The 20,387-nt window shown below is 34.2% G+C and overlaps 1 protein-coding gene across 2 annotated transcripts in view; it reads right to left on the bottom strand.

Annotated features, from left to right (window-relative positions):
- The window catches only part of LOC119045000 (triadin), a 109,253-nt gene that overhangs the window by 41,811 nt on the left and 47,055 nt on the right, over positions 1-20,387 (bottom strand). For both annotated transcript variants that reach the window (XM_053664796.1, XM_037139627.2), the window contains exons 2-4: positions 18,943-19,152; positions 2,497-2,661; positions 1,146-1,178 (exon numbers count right to left, since the gene is read on the bottom strand). In XM_053664796.1, coding sequence (XP_053520771.1) covers positions 1,146-1,178; positions 2,497-2,661; positions 18,943-19,152 — 408 coding nt within the window. The remainder of the gene's footprint in view (positions 1-1,145; positions 1,179-2,496; positions 2,662-18,942; positions 19,153-20,387) is intronic.

Genomic DNA, 20,387 nt, shown 5'->3' with positions numbered 1-20,387 from the left:
GTATAACAAAATATTATTTATTTCATTTTTCCTTTTTTGTTTCTACTTGCTGACTAGTAACCAATTAGCTTAAACTTCGACTATGTTTATTCTAGGCACTGAGTTGGATATCAGATGTAAAAAGACTATATTCTGATATCAAAAACTTACACTAATGTATAATCTTTAACCCTGAATGTGATAGGTAAAATTCATCTTGTGTTCTTGAATTCTTATCCTGTGAATCAGGAAACCCACCTTTTCTTTTTTCTATAGCTCGATGAACGCTCTTATTTTTGAGTGGCTTTGTCACAGTCATATTTCACTGGCTTAGCTCTCTTTGGCTGAACAAATTTGTATTTTCCAAATTAATATACACTAAGTAGATTTTGCCCAACATAGTGAGGTGATCATTATCTGTTCAGGCAAGGCTGAAGCTACAAATTTGGATCCCACTGTTTACATCCACAGTTGTTCTAGGGAGATAGCAACAGGAACCAGCAGGATCTCCATCTCCTCTAGAATAAATTTTTTCAAGACATTGCAGCTAAGCATGTACAGCAATAATTAGAATATTTCAATTGTCTTGAGTGTGGCTTGTGTGTTAGCATTTTCTTGATCACACAAAACATTACCTCAGGATGGTATCCCTCTCTCCCTATTGTCTTTTGCAGACACGCTTTTTACTCTTTCATGTAAAAATCTCTGCCCTCTGGGGCTCTTACCTAAAAACTATACAACTTCTTCCTTGTTATTACTTAAAAATTTAAAATGTAATAAGAAGTAAGAAGAAAAATTTAGAATCAATAAATCTGGCCATAATGGGGATAAAGATCATGGACATCTTCTGGGCCATTTCCAAGGCTACAGAATTCATTCCTCATTCCCACAATTTGAACTCATGTTGACCTATATGTAGATAGGTTTGCATATCTACTGAAGAAGCCATCAATTAAATAATCAACTGAAAAACAGTAGGATCAGCTTCATTGGAAAGAGTCAAGGGTTTCCTTTCTGCACCATAAATCTTGATCTAATCATAAAATAAATACTCTACATTAAAATATATTAAGGCTAAATCTCAAGTAAAATATACTTGAGTCATACTGAAAATCAGTGTTACCAAAAGAAACTTTTTGCTTTAAAGATGGAAAAAGAAAACTAACCTTTTTTTTTCAAGGGAGGCTCCTCTATTTCTCCTAAACCAAGACAAAAATAATAAATTAGAAAAACTTGTAGCATAGCATAATAGTGTTTCTCTATTTTTCCTATTTTTCATTTCTTAAAAATATCTATTTATTTTTAAAAAATTTTTACTGTTGTTTCCCATTACAATTGTCCCCATTTTTCCCCTGTTGTTCTCCCCTGCCCCATCCAAATCCCACTCTCAAAGATAATCCCTACCCCTTTGTCTTAGTCTATGGGTCCTTTGTACACATTCCTTGAATTGATCCTTCCCCTTCCTTACCCCATTATTTGCCTCCCCCTATCCCTCTGGTCACTGTCAATTTGTTCTTTATTTCCATGTATCTGGTTCTTTTTTTCTCATTTGTTTGTTTTGTTGATTAGGTTCCACTTATAGGTGAGATCATATGGTAATTGTCATTCACTGCCTGTCTTTTTTCACTTACCATAATAGTCCTCATATGACTTTGTGTCCCAAATTCCAGTATTTAAATATAAACTTTGTTTATATACATTTATTAGACATAGTTTTTCTTTTATGTGTTCAATAAACTTGTGGCAGTGATCCAAATTACGCATTATGCTTCATATATCATGTTAATCCCAGTTCTCTATTGTTTTTCAACTTTCACTGGGGCCAAACATAAATTCAGACAAAGTCACAGAAAAGGCTAAAATAGTAAGAGCTTTCTTTATAGTAGTCAAGTCTGAATACATGATGTCTGATGTCTAAAACTGTCCTTAAAAGTGTCACTAAAAAGCAGAATCAAAATGTCTTGTTCTTTTAAGCCTACTCAATAGTAGTTTATGTATGATTTGAGTTTATTTCTTTTTATTCATTTTTGTGAAAGAGTACATAACTTAATTGCATAATTGTTGTGATTTTAGTAGGACTGCTTTTCACTCTTTGAGTATAAATATTATTTATGTATATAAAACACTTATATGAATATTTAGTTTTACTGTTATTTTAACTTTTCTAAGGATAAGCTTGAGAAATAGCTACTATTTTCCCCCAAAGAAGTATATGAATGTGTTTCTACTGTAGGTGTGTGGTAGCACATAATAAAACACTCTACTGCAATGCTACTCTAACAGTAGTGTTCAATTTTGACATCTTTACCATAATGGTAGATAAGCTATAAGGTGAAAGCCAAATGAGACCAATTTACTGAGGCTGGCATCCTGTTGATTTTCTATGAACATGCTGAAGTCTATTGATTTGGTTTAGACTGACCTAAGTTCTTATTTGTGCTTAAACTTAAGCAAATCACTGTAACGCATACCTAATACTGGTCATAGAAATCAGGTGTGTCTCTGTGCTCTTTGTACCTTTATCAGTGTCCTCATCCCCATCATCGTCTTCTTCTTCATCACCCTCAGATGAGATGATGTCAGACAACAAAGAAAAGAAGCCATAGACCCAGTCCGTGGTTTCCTCCACAGCGTGATGTGCAAACTTCAGAGGATCTGAGGCAATCTTGGAAATAGAGCTTGCTAAAAGTAGTTTTAAAAAAAGAAAATTTTATAGTTATTTCCATAAAGAAACTAAGAAACACTTTTTCCTGATTTGTTCTTTAGCCTACATAAATGTATCAATTTTATGGATTTAAATATCTCTAGGCTACATTTTTTCTGCTCAGAAACATTGGGTTGGCCAAAAAGTTTGCTAGTTTTTTCCCATACAATGGCTCTAGTAGTGCTTAGTTGTCTTTAACTTCATTCAAAACTATTTTGTTAGAATGTATTTTGACAGCTGTCATATGAGCATGCATTTAAAAAAACTTATCAAAATTGGTAAATTTTGATGTAGCCATTTTAATGCTGAAGATGGAAGAAGATGTGCAAAATTTTTGGCATATTATGCTTTATCATTTCAAAAAAGGTTAAAATACAACTGAAATGTAAAAAAAAGATTTGTGCAGTGTGTGGAGAAGGAGCTGTGATTAATCAAACATGTCAAAAGCAGTTTGTGAAGTTTCTTGGTACTATTGACATTTTGGGCAAATAATTCTTTGCTTTGGGGCTGTCTAATGCATTGGAAGATGTTTAGAAGCACCCCTGGACTCTACCCACTAGAAGCCAATGGTAGTCGATAGCCAACATATTCAAAATATCCAAATCAATAAAGTTATTGGTAAAAATAAAAAGTGTATATTTTATTTTATGGAAAGAACTAAATGAGCTTTTTGGCCAACCCGATATAAACTACATTTTGTTATAGCATGCATGTGTATTCAATTACAAAGAAAAGTTCTTGTGTTACTGTAATCCATATACTATGGGGCAACCAGGAATGAAATTGCCCTTGAGAAGTTGTTAGTTTAAGTAAGTGTTCAAAATGAGGAAAAATAGGAATAAATTAAGCGATGTATTCTTAGGTTATCCAAATTGCAATATGAACCATAAGTTACAGATGGTCAGAAACAGAAGAAATCATGGTGTTGTTATGTTCTCATTTCTTCTTTTTATGTTTATTTTATTTAATTTTATTTTTTCACATTTTTATTGTTGTTCAAGTTCAGTTGTTTTCATTTCCTCCCATCAGCCATCCCCACATCACACCCTTGATCCCATCCCCCTTTGGTTTTGTCCATGTGTCTTTTATACGTGTTTTTGAAAACCCTTCCCCTCCCCCCCCATCTCCTCCCACCTCCCCTCTGGATACAGTCAGTTTATTCTTAATTTCTTTCTGCTGAAAAAAAAAGTGCTCTGATTGTCTGGGGTGTTCTGTGTTTTCATCAGAATTTTAGGATTGTTTTTTCTATTTCTGTATAGAATGCCATTAGGATTTTGATAAGAATTCTATGGAATATGTAGGTCACTTTGGATATGAACCTTTTAGCAATATTAAAGTCTTTCGATTCATGAACAGGGGGTATCTTTCTTTTTTATGTCTGTTTTAATTTCTTTCTTCAGTGTTTATAGTTTTCAGTATACAAGTTTTTCACTTCTTTGGTTAAATTTATTCCTAAATACATTATTATTTTTGATGTTATTATAAATGAAATTGTTAATTTCATTTTCAGAGAGTTTGTTGTTGTTTGTGTATAAAAATGCAACAGATTTTTATATGTTGATTTTGTATTCTGCAACTTTTTAAATTCATTTGTTAATTACAACAAAAAAAGAAAGAAATCATGGTTGGCCCATGTTCTGAAAGGCATCATAGGGAACATGGCTCTGTAAATTTTCAAATTAATAGTGAGTTCCAAGTTGATTTAGGTAGCTGTGACTTAAATAACACTGATAGGTCATTTATTATCATTTGTGATACAGCAGGAAAATACAGAATTGCCAAAGTAATGATTATATGGAGCTCCAGCTAAATTCAATTGATTTATCCATGTTCAATATCCCAGTACCTAAAAATAAAAAGTGTTCAAATTCTAGTGACTTTAATGGGTAGAACTAGAAAAGAAAGTGAAGTCTTTAAATTTTTTTATGTCCTAGGAGATATGAAGTATTTGTGGACTGAAAGATTAAATAATAAAAATACAACCAACTAGCATTTTAGGGATTTTCAAAATATTCGTCTTCTCATTCAAATTACATGCAAATTTCTTTGAAGGATTAAGAATGGTTTTTAGGATTTGAGTGAAGAGGTGATCTATCTGAAAACATCATATAAATTGTCCCTACTTTTTCATTAATCTGTAATTAAATTATAGATTAATGTTTTCCTTCATTTTAAAAACTCTTTTAGCTTCTCAGAGACTCTTATTCCTTTGATATTTTAAGACACTAGAAACATACCAGTATATTATATTATGTAAAGGTTAAACACTCCAAAAGTTGTCTTTTACTCTTGTTGTGACAGAGAGTCATTGGAAGAAGGATAAAATGATTTGACCTATATAATATCATTTGCTGTGTTGAGTATTGAAAGACTGCCAGGTTGGATATAGGAAGATCAGACAGAAGTCAAATGAAGTAATCTGGTAGTAATTTCTGTCAGTGTTTTAACAGCGGGTGTGGTGAGCTGTGGTCAGATTCTGAATGTATGGGTTGGCCAAAAAAGTCTATTTAGTTTTTTTCTGTAAAATAAAAAACACATTCTTCATTTTTACCAATAACTTTATTGATTTGGATATTTTGAGTATGTTGGCTATCTCCTTCCATTGCCTTCTAGTGGGTAGAGGCCAGGGGTGCTGCTAAACATCTTCTAATGCATAAGACAGCCCCAAAGCAAAGAATTATTTGCCCAAAATGTCATTAGTACCAAGAAACTTCACAAACTGCTTTTGACATATTTGATCAATCACAGCACCTTCTCCACACACTGCACAAATCTTTTTTTTTACATTTCAGTTGCATTTTAACCTTTTTTTGAAATAATAAAGCATAATATGCCAAAAATTTTGCACATCTTCTTCCATCTTCAGCATTAAAATGGCTGCACCAAAATTTACCAATTTTGATACATTTTTAATGCATGCTCATATGACAGCTGTCAAAATACATTTTAAGAAAATAGTTTTGAATGAAGTTAAAGACAACTAAGCACTACTAGAGCCATCACACTGAAAAAAAAAACTAAACAAAACACACTTTTTGGCCAAGCCAATATTTAAAACCTGGCATTAACAGTGCAGACTTACAGTTTGGCTGTGGAATGAATATGAGAGAGAGGGATACAGAATAACTTCGAGGTTGTTGGTATGAGAAAACAGAACAATAGGAATGCCATTTACTAAAGTGGGGGGGCAGGAGAGAAGCAGGGATTTTGGTGGGAGTGTACATATAGCTGAGTTTTAAGACTTGTCAAACTTGAGTTGCTTTTTAGACATATATGTGGCAATGTGTCATATAGTACAGCTCACTATGACCTACAAAAGTGGAGTCCTTACTGAAGACAGACACTTGGGAGTTGAATAGAGAATATGAGGTATTCAAAGCCATGACACCGAATGTGATCAATAAGAGAATGTGATCAACACACTCTAACATTTAGAGCATAGGAATAAATCAGAGATAGGAAAGAACCAGCAACGGAGTCTGGGAAGGAGATTTAAAGAGGGAAGGAGAGAAGAAGGAAAAGAAAGATAGAGAGAAAAAAACAGAAAAAAAGAGTATAATGTACTAAACGTACTAGGTAGATATCAAGTGAGGAAATTGTTTTAAGAATAGAATTATCAACTGGTTAATGTAGCTGATAGGTCAAGTGAGAATAACTTTTAGCTTTAATGCTGAGGGTGTCATTCATTGGTAATCTTCAAAGGGCAGCTTCAGTGGAATTTATTAAGATCAAATGGGAGAAATTTTAGAGGCAGGGAGTATATTTTGCTGTAAAGAAAATGACAGATTCAGAAATGATTGAAGGAGGACTAGAATCATAGTGGGTTTTCTATTTTGACACTGTTAAAATAGGAAGAAATATTCAATTTTTATGCTGATGTATAAGATCCCATAGAGAGGGAAAAAATCATTTGAAGGAGAAGATTTCTGGGGAAATTTTAAATGATACATTCTATTTGAGGAAATTCCAAACCCATCCAAGGTAGCAGGTTATAAAATGCTGGCCCAGGATTCTTGTAACCTCACTCCTGAGTCTTTATTTTACCACATTCTGAGGAGTTTCCTGAAAGCACGACATGGTAGTCTGAATGGTAAGATGAAACCGCAGAGAAAGGAAGTGAATGGATTTTACAATTGCTATTGAGAATTTTAAAAGAATTATATGTAAGGACCTGGATTGTACTGGCATCGTTAAAGACATTTTAGTGCTAGCATATTTTATATCTAATGGAAGACTACTGCAAATGGGGTTTTTATGATCTGAATAGATTGAGACCATTTCTCCATTCCCCTTCTTTCTAAGTGTTCACTGAAAAACATAACAATAAAATCCAATGTGATAGATATCTGTTTAATTATCCTTCTGCTTAAATGCATTATATAAACTCTGCAGACATGTATGCTGCCTGGTTCTACAATAGTCAAATAAGGCTACTTTCATGAAGTCAATGTTGCTGGCTTGAGATCAGCTTCTGAATTTTAGCCACATGGGCAACTTAAAAAAGTTGATAGATTTATAGATATAGATATATCTCAAATAAGATAGTGGTCTTCAAGTCAATTCTTATTCCTTCTCTGAGACATCGCATCCAAATAATATCAATGAGAATAATATAAAATACAACTAAACCTTTTATTAATATCATCTTTTTTACATGATATATTTTTATTTGAGATGACATGAATTATCCACTCACTAAACACATAGTTGTTTCTGCATAGTCCTAAGTTAGAGAAAATTTTACTTTACGATTATTCCTTGTATATTACAAATATAGCATAAGACATTAGCAACTTTTGATTTGTTTGCTTGTTTTATGTTACTTTAAGAAGAAACATAGAGAATATCTTCCTCTTTAAGAATACTCATGTAATTGTACTTTCTTACCTCTCTTGTTTCTATGAGTTTAATTAGATATAACACAGTGAGGATCATCATAAAAATAACAGTAGCTAACACTTATAAAATGCATCTTACCTGCAGGATATAATTTGAAGAACTTTACATATATCAACTCAGTTTTTCCTTTCAGTAATTTAATGTGGTAGTTATATTATTTTTTCTCCATTTTAAATATACAAAGAATGAGACACAGGTAATTTAAAGAATATGCCTAAGGTTATACAGGTAGTAAATGATGAAGCCTGATTTTATAACATGATCTTGATGAAGCTCAAGAGCATGACTTTCAACTGTTATATTACATTGCTATCAAAAAGTAGTCATAAATTGATAATTGGTTCTAGAATAAGATTTTGGATGAGAGATTCTGGGATGGGTTTTAATACTGTTACAAGGGGTAATAAGAAATTTGTTGCACAGCATCAGAGAAACTAGAGCTGCCATAGCCACCTTATAACCATGAGGAAGGACTGTAGTTGGCTCAGTGATAAAGGCAAAGGTTAAAAATAAAAGAACTTGAGTCAATGCCATTGCTGAAGCATTGAATTATCCAGTCTTGGAATAATCACCCATCTTCCAGCAATTCTGTTATATGAGATAAGAAATGATTCTCAGTGTTCAAGTCAGTCCTAATTATATCTTCTATTTCTTACAGAAATATATACCATCAGATGAAGGGGGAAATGCTTTAGGCTCCTCATGATCAGTAAATGAATCCTTGGCACCCATAAAAGAGTGCCAAGAGAGGCAAGGAAAAGTTTAAAGTTAAATAAGATTTTTTATTTGATCTCTGTCTTTGAAGGCAAACTATACAGATTCTTAAGATTCTAAACATACTAGGGAAATTAAATTACTCATTTTTTCTGCTTTACTCTTAGAGAACCAATTCCTTGTTTTCACCATTGGTCATCAGTCTTATATTCTTTAAGTTATATTCAACTCTTTTTTTATTTTTCATCTCCTGAAGAACATCAGCAAACAATGGTTACAAACAGAGGCCCTGAACTCAGACTGATAGCATTCAAGTTCAAGCCCCCAACCTCACCTTCTGCCAAATCACACTGGAGCCAGAGACAAAAGGAAAATTCAGTAAAAATTATCCTGTTCTCATTTAAATTTTTGATATTTTATCATCACAAATCCTTGCATTAATTTACAGTTTTTAATATTGCAATAAAATATCATGTATTTTAATTACTGAGCTTTTTAGAACACTTAAATTTTGCATCTAAGGTTAGTTCTTTATTCATTTCAGGCTGGTCTTGGTGCTTATCCCACATAATAGCTGTGTGATACTCAGAAAATCAACATTTACCATGTCTGTACAATCCATTGAAGCCTCTGCTTTTCTAAAGTCACTATACTGAATCAGGGCCTCACCTCTCCGTACTCAGTCTGCTCATACTCCAATTTATAATATATCCAGTTATGAAAAACAGCATATATGGTGAGGAAAGAAACTCAAAGAAGTCTGTTTCAGATTTCTGAACTGTGAAATGACAATAAGAGTAATAATACTTACATCACAAGAAGTTATGAGTATTATGTGAGATAATACATGACCTGTCCAGAAAATGTCCAGCCATTATTAATATAGTGAGAACAGTTTGTACAACATCAATATAATCTGGCAGCCAAGGAGCAGTTGTGCATGTGTGAACAATGATGACTTTACTGTACTAGTCAGTGGGGGCAACAGATGCCACTGAGTGAGCATGTGTACTGTGTGATTGTTGCATTCAAAATAACTGAGTAGAGCAATGAACCTGCATCAAATTTTGTGTTAAGCCTGAATATTCCTCTAAGGAAACTATTCAGATGACTCAGAAGGTTTTGGGAATAATGCAATGAGTGCAGCCAAGGTAAAATTGTGTCATAAATGCTTCAAAGATGGTCAAGAATCTGTTCTGGAAGGTGTGCAACAAGCAGAACACCCGAGAATGTTGAACGTGTGTGGGCTGCAATCAATAAAGATTGGTGACTGACAGTGTGAGAACTGGAAGCTGATCTGGGGATTCCAAAAACTACTGTGTCCAAGATTTTGATGCAGGACCTTGGCATGAAACCTGTTGTGGCAAAATTTATTCTGTGGCTTCTGCTACTAGAGCAGAGGAAACATAGTGATGCAGTTGCTGATGACTTGATTCAAACCACTACCAATGAACCACATTTCCTCAAGAAGGTCATAACCAGAGATGAATCCTGGGTGTATCCAGAAATAAAAGCCTGGTCATCTCAGTGGAAGTCTCCTGGTTCTCCACACCCAAAAAAGGTGAAGTAAAGTTGCAGCAAGATCAAAACCATCTTAACTGTGTTTTTCTATTTGAAAGGTGTTGTCCAACATGAATAGTCCCCTCCAGGTCAAACAATTTATAAGTACTACTTCAATGTTTTTTGGTGGTTGATAGATGCAATATGACTAAAAACATCCACAGCCATGGGCAACTAGTGATTGGCAGCTTCATCATTACAACACATCCGCTCATGCATCATGTCTGGTACAGAGTTTTTCGGCAAAACATCAAATCACCCAGATGTCTCAGCCCCTCTACAGGCTAGATTTGGCACCCTGCAACTTCTGGCTTTTCTCTAAACAAAAATCACGTTTGAAAGGGAAGAGATTTCATACAATTGATGAGATTCACAAAAATACAACAGGGTAGCTGATGGTGATTCCAACAAAGATTTGCAGAGTGTTTGGAACAGTGGAAGAGACATGGGGAGAACTGTGTGAGGTCCCAAGTTGCCTACTTTGAAGGGGACTGAGGCATCACTGTCCTATGTACAATGTTTCTTGTATCTTGTATTTTCCTTAATACATGTCTCTATTTTTTATATCGTGTGGCTGGATACTGTCTGGACTGACCTCACACATACAAATCACATAGCGTAGTGCATGGTAATTAATAAATGTCAATGTGGAGAAACAAAGAAAGACCTGCCTCTGAACCTTGAATGATTCAGAGGCTTTTCCCAGTTTGCTAGCCTTTACTAGCAGCTTCCCCACCCCTCAGCAGCAACCTCTATGTAGGGACTCACCTGATCTCAGACTCTCCAAATGCTGTACAACTGCTATTTCTAGTAAGTCCTTGGGTATTTGGTGCCTAAATTCTGACCGTATGGTATCCAGATAAAAGTCTGCTCTCATGCATTCCTTATCAAACAAAAGAGCAACTAAGGAAAGGTCTCTACATCTGACTGTCAGCATCTGTCTGCACTTCATGGGTCCATGGGATGGCAGAAGAACAGTCATCTTCTGATTCTGCTAATGAGTCTCTGACCACACAGAGAATTTCCTGCAAGGTTATTTACACAGCTACTTGTTGTTGCCCCTAGAATTCTAACCCACGAGTCCAGCCTCCAGTGCGTGCATTCAACTACTTTGCTTCTTTTCTTGCAGGTCATGTATTCCTCTGTTTTTCTTGCTTTGTATTTTGCTCATTTCTTTGTTTTTTGCTTACTATTTATGCTTAGCAAATAACTTCTGTTTAGATCATACCAATTTACTGAATGATATGTGTCAGGCAGTAAGCCAGGCAATAGAAATATTAAGATGAATAAGACTGTTTTTACCTTTGAGATACTTACAGCTCGATCAAGAAGACAGAAGTTTCAAAAGTACAATATAATAAAATGTAAATCTTAACACTGTCAATATCATCATAAACTAATATTTTATAAAGAAATACTATGTTCATTATTCAACATTCAAAGTTAAATATTCTACCATTCTTTCCTGTATTTATTTACTTATTTATTCATTCATTATTTCACCTTAACATTTATTCAAATGTTTATTGAGCTTACTTTATCCTAAAAAATTATAGGTATTAGAAAATAAGTAAAATAGAAAAGCTATTCTTCTTACAAATTTAGCAAATCACTGAAGAGAGATATTAAATAAATAATCACATCCAATTATATATATATTTATATATATATTTATATTTATATATATATACAACTTGGAGGAAATATGAGTAAAGAGTAAAAGTATAATGTAGAATTGTAGTAGAATAACTTAATTTTCATTGAAAGTTCAAGAAAGGTTTCTTTAAGAAAATAAATTTAAGTGATCATTGAAAAATATATAATAGCTGGTTTACCAAAAAGTGAGTATAAACATATAAGATTTATAATTATATCCATGTATATAGGTAAATTTGTAAATACTGATATAATATATAATTTGCTTAGGTTCACATGAGTGGTATAGAGCATTAGTATCATACTTTTAGATTTTTTGACCTTGAATCGACCACCAACAAAACCTGGGGTCCAACTCAGATTTACCAACTTTTTATTTTGTAAAAAAAAAAAGAAATAAGTAAAAACAGTGACAGAAACAATATCTCTGTTATCATAATTTAGAAATAATTCTAAGACCAAAATGCAAGAACAATATAATTAATAACATTTCTTTAAAATGAATGATTTTTTTCTCTATTTTTCTCATTTTATAAAAAATCAAAACCCTTTAAATAAGGCCTGAAAATTATTGGACTACAGAATCTTCTGGTCCCTTGAGATATTTATAAGCACATTGGAATTATATAATGAAATGCATCCTTTTAGGCTTAGTGACCAAGAGGACCAAACAGTCTTGGAACAGTGAACAGAAAATGTGGAATATGAGATAAGGCTTGAATCAGAATAAGAAGTACACAAGTGTCAGCTATTCTTGAAAACTCGGTGTACACAGGAACTGATAAAGTCTAAACTGGTGCCGTTAGTGCTCAGTATATCAAGTCTCCCAAAATGTGATAACATATTCATATATATATACAGTCACACAGATATCTCCATACACACAGACACACACATACATATAAGTATGCATATATACATAACTATTAAATGTTAAATTTATACATTCTGATTGGCTTTGGGTCTTCCTTGAATCATTTTATCCCTCTAAACTTAGCCTGACAAACAGTGCACCTGTGTAACTGGGCTAAGTGCCAGGAAAAAAATCAGGGAAATTAATTTCCAAGAGCAGTAGATAAATGGCATACCTCATTAGAAAATCTATTTAAAAGGCACATCAGGAGATGTCTGCAAGACTTTCATAAGAAATTGATGCTTCCTACCATCATCTCCTTGCTGGCTCTCTTTTCAAATTACTGATCTTACTTCCTGGTAATAAGATTCAAATTCAAGTTATATTTAATGAGTGCCTCCTATGTGCCAGGCATGTATGTTTTATATAGATTAGCTTACCTAATTCTTATGAAATTATTTTGAAATAAATATGCTTTTTGTGGAATGCATGCAAAAATTATCAAATGTGCTTTGATCCTGAAGAGTTATTAAATTATTGGGGCACCCCTCTGATTTCTGAAAGGGATTTCTGGTGAGTTGCAGAAGCTTGGGGACAAGACCCCCAGCAACTTTTGTGACCCCCTAGCTTCAATATTAAAAGTGTAATGTTGTACTGCCCCTCCCTTTTCACTCCCACCACCCTTAACTTGGAGTTTCCAAAGACATTTATCTTCCTGGTGAGAACTAAACTCAGAGTGCTAATATCTGGGTGATCAGACCTCTTGCATGGTGCCTGTTGTCCTGAAATAAGTATTAATCACTATTTACTTTATTTTCACAAGTATCTCTGTTTTGGATAATAAATTATAGTCATCCTATAGGTTAGCTTTGTGTGCTGTCAAATCACTAAGCTGGAACTACATTTTCCAGAATTCTTTTACAAGTCCTTTCCAGGTTAGTTGGGCACCTGAGAAATCTGTAGGAGTTTTGGAAAGTAGAAAGAAAGTGATTAACCACTGTTTATTCTCAAAAGGTTGATGTGGGGCAGGTGCTGTGGCAGCTCATGTACATTATCTCAGATACGCCAGTAACAGCCAGCAGCAGGGCTTCCAGTTTCCACTGGACTGCCTCCCTCAGCACACCCCAGTCCCGGCCAGGTGCTTGGGAGGATTCCTTGGTGAAGGCACCGATTTATCCTGCAGCTCATCCACATCATCATGATTTGAGGTGGTGAGAGTCAAATGAGGATTCCAGTTTGTCCCGTGGCGTTCTGGTTTGTCCTTAGTCTCCATTATTCTATTTCCATCTGCCCTTTCCAACGACTGGGTTCAAACACCATATCCCAAACTTTGGCCCCTTGGCATGTTGAATATATTCAACTGAAGGAATTTTAGAACTGGTAGGTACTAGAAAGATTTTCTGACCGTCCCTGAGACAGGTCATAAAACCCTTATGCGAGAGGTGCCCTCCTTCTACCTAGAGCAAAAGGGCATTCTTATCCCCTGAAAATGCCCAGAGGAATCAAATGATTTGCTGTTTGTCCTAATTTACTATATGTACCTCATAACCCTTTTGGTTCTATCACATTTATCCACCACTTTTTACTGTTCATCAAATCCAGAATAAAAATGCTCAGGTTTAACTGTTGCTTAAGGTCTTCTTTTGCTTATGAAGGCTCCAGTGTAATATATAATATGTATCAAATAAATCTGAATGTTTTTCTCTTTTGTTAAAGGTGGCCTAAGCCAAAATGTAGAAACGTAGAAGAAAAAGGTATGTTTCCTTTCCTACACCAAATTCCATCTTGCTGATTTCCAACCCAGCCCAGACACACCGCAACAGCCTCCGTAAGCCATATAATAAAATCCCCTATTCTTCATCACTCATAATGGTTCTACTTTGAACCAGCTCAGACAGATATATCATAGCATTGTTTGAACATTATATTTAATAAGATAAAAGGTAGGTGAACTCTCTTTCTAGTGTCCGTTTTGGTGTCCTAAAATGTGTCTAATTTGATAAGGATCAAAGTCACAAATTTTGCAGACCAGAAAGCAAAGTGCTATCTGCATTTTACAGACAAGGAAATAAAAGTTCCTAGTCATGTTGGCTTATAGGATATAGAGCTGTAGAGTGGTCCCAAGTCTTGTGAAAGAAGCATGGAAAAGCCAGTTCTACAAGGGCCTCACAAACAGATCAGGTACAGGTTGTTAGATCAATTCAGAAGATAAGGAATTGTGAAAGCTTCTCAGAGGAGAATCATTCTTATCAATTCACTATAGTATGTGTTTATAAAATCTATTTGTATTTCTCTCTGAGCAATTTTTAATGCCCTCAAGGACTATCTGCTTTTCTAAAGTGCCCGAGAGTAATTTAGAGCCCAAGGACAGCTGCCTTTACTTTTTGGTCTTTAGGGATATTTCCAGTGTGACTTCCTCTTCCACTAGCCTTATTTTTTAAATCTTAGCAATATATATTTCAAAGGCTATTATGTACTACAAAATACCATCATTATAATGATATCAATCATTAACAAATGTTTGAAGTGTATCAATTAAAAATAACATTAGAAACATAAAAGTACCATTTACATTCGAAACTTATTGAAGCAAGTGATTTTTTTTCCTGTGAAGAATCAACATAAAAAATGCAGGCTTGAACTAAATAGAGCAAAGAAATCAGAATTTAAATATGAATGGATGTGTCCCATCCAACCAAAGGTTAATATGGGTTTTCTGAACTATGATTATACAAATTATTTGAACTTAAATTCTTTAGGTACCAGAAATTGATCATTCAAATTTCACTCAGTTAAAAGTATTTGAACTTCTTATTTGAAGAATTTATACATTTCTTCTTTAAAATTTTAGCTTTGTGATTATTTTTTTATTTCAAATCCATTAGTGAATAATTTCTCTTCCTAGATGTGGCTTCATGAGTTATCTCAACACATCTCTTTTTCTTTGCACCTATTATAATTACAATATCTTTGTCAGCTGGAGTATTGTACAGCACTTCCTTACCGGTAAGCACTTAACTAAAGATGTGAAATTTAGTGATGTCATTTTTTAGGGTAAAATACATAGTAGCCAGCCTCCGAAATGTCCCTCAATGATCCTTGCATGCTTTTATTCATACCCTAGTATAGTCTCTTTCAACATTAAATAAATAAGACTAACCTCTGTAACCAAAAAAGATAGAAATGAAAGTGTGTGAGTTCTAAGTCTAGGTCATGAGAGACATTGAGGCGGCTCCCTGCCTCTCTCTGGAATCACTCTCTGGAGGAAGCAGCTGCCATGCTGTGAGAACACACCAGCATTAATTGACAGCCATGTGAGACATTTTGCCAGTGGTTCCACTACCCCACAAAATCTTTCAGATGCCTTGCAGCCCTAGTAAATACCCTCACTGAAACCTCAAGATAGACCCTAAGCTGGAACAAGGCAGCTGAGCCATTCCCAAGTTCCTGACCCACAGAAACTATGTGTAGTAAAAAAATCATTATTTTTGTTTTAAACCACGTACTTTTGAAGTACTTTATCATGTAACAATGGATAATATTATGAAACATAACAAATAGCATTTCATCTTATAAATGTATTTTATTTTTACATTCTAATTGTATTAAACTTAATAATTTATAAAGTTGTTTGAAATTGCTTGACTAGTTGAAATTAAAATTTTATGGCATATTGTTTCTTTATAATATAAGAAATTGTTTCAAAATCCAAATGTCAGTATTATTCATTCCTGTGTACAATGTCTAGCAGAAAACTCACTATGTGGCAGAACTCATGTGGAGAAATATATAAGACAGTCCCTTCCTGGGATAGATTTAAGTTTCAGAATGAGATAGATAGGTGGACAGATTACAAATATAATGTGTTAACTGATATAATACAGGTGCCCATAAGGTATGAGGGAATAAAATCACAGTGCAGAGAATTCTTCTTAGGAAGCCTAAAAATGTTTTACAAATGAAAAGGTAGAACTCAAAAGCTGAATGAAAATTCTCTAAATAGAAAGCTGAGAAAAGAGTCTTTACTGGGATAGTCATATTGATACAGTGTTTGTGCTAAACTATATTTTGTTCTAAGTACTTGAAATATAATCACATGTAGTTCTCTTTATCTTATTACTATTATTACCCCTGCTTTGTAGGTGATGAAACTGAGACAGAGGGAGGCTAAATGACTTCTCCATATCACACAGCTAAAAAGTGGTAACATCTGGATTTAATACCAGGGAAATCCAACCCCAGAGTTCACATTTTTAACTACTTTAATACAGTTTTGGCTATCTAGGTGGGGCCAGGAGAGAGGAACTGCATAAGCAGATGCATTGAGAAGTTGAGAGTATGTTTTTCTAGAGAAAGAAAAACAGGGATGAACAGTAGTGATATGACTGAAAAAAAAAACAGGTTCATGAGTTGAATTACGAGAATTAAATACAGAGCGAAGCCAAGGACTTAAATATCATACCAAGCATTTAGTACTTAGGCAATAAGAAGTAGTTGGTCGAATTTATGCTGTATGCAGATACCTCTGGAGCAATGTTAAATGTGAGAGACTAGATGAAGGAGACCAGAAGAAATTTCACTAATCCCCTAAAAAGAGAATTAGGCCTAAAGTATAGAAATGGAGATGGTGGTAATAAGGGAAGGGAGCAAATTTATGAGACATGGAGTAAGCTGTCACGGAGCATGGTGACTAATCAAATGCCGAGCACATTAAAAAGATGACTTGCAGGTTTCTTTTTGTTGGGAATGGATAGTTGGTTAGGTCATTGATAGAAATAGAAAACTGGAGGAGGAGACCACACATAGAAGATGTGCTTAATAAATACTTCTTAAGGGAAGAAATAAAGTGGTAGCAATGAAGAGGCTATTTTTTCCCTAATCAGGTGAAATGCCAGTAACATAGGCATTATTCATTTCCACTTAATTACAGGATCCAAGAAAGAATCTTCTACTGTGAATTAAAAGTGTATTTTATACTTAAGAAATCTAATCTGGAAGTCTAATGGGTAACTGTTCATTTTGTAAAGTAAGAACAAATCCATTTCAACAGAAATTTCTGTAATGCACTTTTAAATTATTAACTTTACAAATATTAAATTTACATGTAGTTATTAACATCTATTGTAAATATTACAGAACTATATTTTATGATCATATTTGGTTCTAAAATTTAAATGAATTAAAGTCTAAGAAAGGAAAGGTAAAATATCACAGTCAATATGGGCTAAAGGGAAATAAAATCTTCTAGAGTAACATAACTAATTGTTTTTCATTTAAACTTCTAAGTGATAATTTTATATTATGGGCATTTCTAGTGTACGTTCTTTTAAGAGTCTAGATTACACAATATTTACTACAGCCTATTTGGAGCAGCAGTTTATGGCTCTGAATGAATAGCCTTTTTTCCTTTGGTTGATACCATGAACATATTTCTCCCTGTTAGAATAGATCATTCAGCCCAGCTGCTAACGGTGCAGTGGACAGCATCATTTCAACCCTACCTCCTAGTCAATAAGCCCAAATGATGCAATTTTATAACTTTTCAAATTTATATTTGTATTTCTTTTAACACAGCCATTGTTTGGCACATAGACTAGATTCTCAATATATAATTGTTTAATGCATAAAATACCATAATGAAAAACAGAGGGATGCTGAGTATATAGAATGAAACTTACAGCAATTACAGTTTCTGGGTGTGACTGATTCCACCACTACTGAAGAAAGAAAGTGAGTGGGCTAGGTAGGGGACAGGTGGTACAAATACCAAGAAACACTTTAATAGGTTAATGACATGTTTTTACTTGTGGTGAAAAGCAATAAGCAAAAACTCATTCATCTATTCATTTAATATTTATTGAATGCCTGACTAATTCCTTCCTTCGAGGAATGCACAGTCAATGGAGCATGTCAGATGAGAAAATAGATAAATATAATTTTTTAAATGTGAAGAAATTTCAAACAAAGGGATGAAAAATATACTCAGTGATTGAATTGCCATAATGAAAATCTACCTTCACATGCGTTTGTCCAGTTTTACTCCAAAACACAAAGACATTCAAGATATAATAGCTCATTATAAGTCATTCTTGGAAACTCCTTTAAATAACACTCTTTCATTTTCGGGAACTCAAAATAGGATATTTTAATAGGAGGAACAAGGAGTGTGTCTGAAAAGGAAGTTTGAAGCCAGATGGCATATGGACCTAAAAATACCCTATTTTCCATGTGTCCAAAAGCTTTTCATTTTGTTTTATATTACCTACTGTAAAACTATAAATTACCCCTTATTAGTGGTTAATAAAGTTGTAGTTCCAAAACAAAGTATCTGCCCGGTCTTTTTAATCATTATGAAATTGTAACCTTCAGCCTCTGTTCAGTTCTACAAATAAGAAAATCTATTTTATTTGAAATACAGGCAAAGAGGAAAAATAGAAGGAAACTAGATTCAGTGACCTAAAATCATGTCTGTTGGATGCTTGATTTATCACATTAAGACAGGATAAAGAGAGACAAAGCCAGAACTGGGAGAAACTCTGTTTCCACTCATTTAAAAGCCAAATTTCATAGATCTTACCTGAAAAGTTTTTGTAGTCCACTAAATCAAACATAACAACAGCAACAGCTGACCACGTGACTATCAGAGCAACGACCAGAAGCCAGGCTGCCGGGGAGCTGAACGTGGTCACTATGTCTTCTGTGACTGTCCTCTTCAGCACTTTCCCAGGGGATTTGGGCACAGATCCATTTTTGTTGTCTATAACAGTCGTAGTTGTGGATGCGTTTCCTAACCAAATAAATAGTCAGAAAGAAGGATTACAAGTTAGAAATTCATACCAAAAGTTAATGACAAAATACTTACATAATGACAGATTATGTAAGCATTTGTAAGTTGTTTATGCTATGTTCTATGATAGGACACACCTCTTGAGTGGCAGGGCCATACCTCACTGCCCACTGCCACATTATCTCTTCCCAGCGTTTTTCCTCCTCCCTAAAACCCGTATGTTCCTATAGCCAGCACCCCATGAATGCTGCCATTCAGACCACAGCCCTTGCCATCAGCTTGAATTTATATTTGTTTCTCCCTTACCTTCTCCCGTGTCCATTGCCATCACGGGCGATGAGTTTTGGGGGTAAGTTGCTCTTTAATACCCTTTTTCTTTAGGCTCATTGTTAGGCTGAATGCAAGCAAAAGAATCTACTCTGGGGGAGAAACAAAACAGTAACAAAGTAGTTCAAAAGGATGAAATTCCTTCTAGATATCTTGGTTTAACTGTATAACTAATCTTTTTACTGAGACCGTTCTTTATTATTGGTGAAGGGGCACAGAAGGTCTAAGAAAATAATGTGTATTATATCCAGTCATTTTTTATTGCTGCTTTCAGGAGTCTGCATGTTCATGACTGAAAAAATTTTAAATAGAAAGAATAGTAAAATAGATAAATAGGCAATTCTTTATCATTTCACTACCCAGAAACGATTAGTACAACTTTTTTAGATTAAAATGGTAAACCTGAGTGCATGTTTTTAAAAGACTAAAAAGCTAATGGGAAACATCAGTAGTATAATGATTTGATTAAGATTTTTAAATGACTTTAGGTAAAAATTCACAATAGTGACAATGAATCTCCTTTCTTTTCTGAAAAACTATGTGAATATATATCCCAAGTTCATGAACTCAATTTAGCTGAAGTGATAGCAAGATGGAAAAATACCTTTGAAAATAGATTTCACAGACTGTTTTTGAGATGGTGTTCCAAGAAGGAAAAATTAGAAAGCACTCATATCATATCCTCTCATTGATTTTTGTACCAAATTCCCATCACTTCTAATGGCAGTTCCAATAATGGATGAATGATAGGACTCTTTGAAATGTGGTTTAAGACCCAGTGAATCAAACCTCTGGAATAATGATTTGCAAAAGAGTAAGTGAATTTTAAGTGTTTAGGAGAGGCCTACCTGAAAGTTGGTATGTTGCTAATCTTCAGTTTTTGTGTTTTTTTTGTTTTTTAACCTCTG

The sequence above is a fragment of the Artibeus jamaicensis genome, unplaced genomic scaffold (genome assembly GCF_021234435.1).
Source record: "Artibeus jamaicensis isolate MK-2021 breed Jamaican fruit bat unplaced genomic scaffold, CSHL_Jam_final contig_387, whole genome shotgun sequence".
Taxonomy (NCBI): Eukaryota; Metazoa; Chordata; class Mammalia; order Chiroptera; family Phyllostomidae; genus Artibeus; species Artibeus jamaicensis.
Note: the sequence above shows the minus strand (reverse complement) of the source record. Positions and strands in the feature narration are given on the sequence as shown.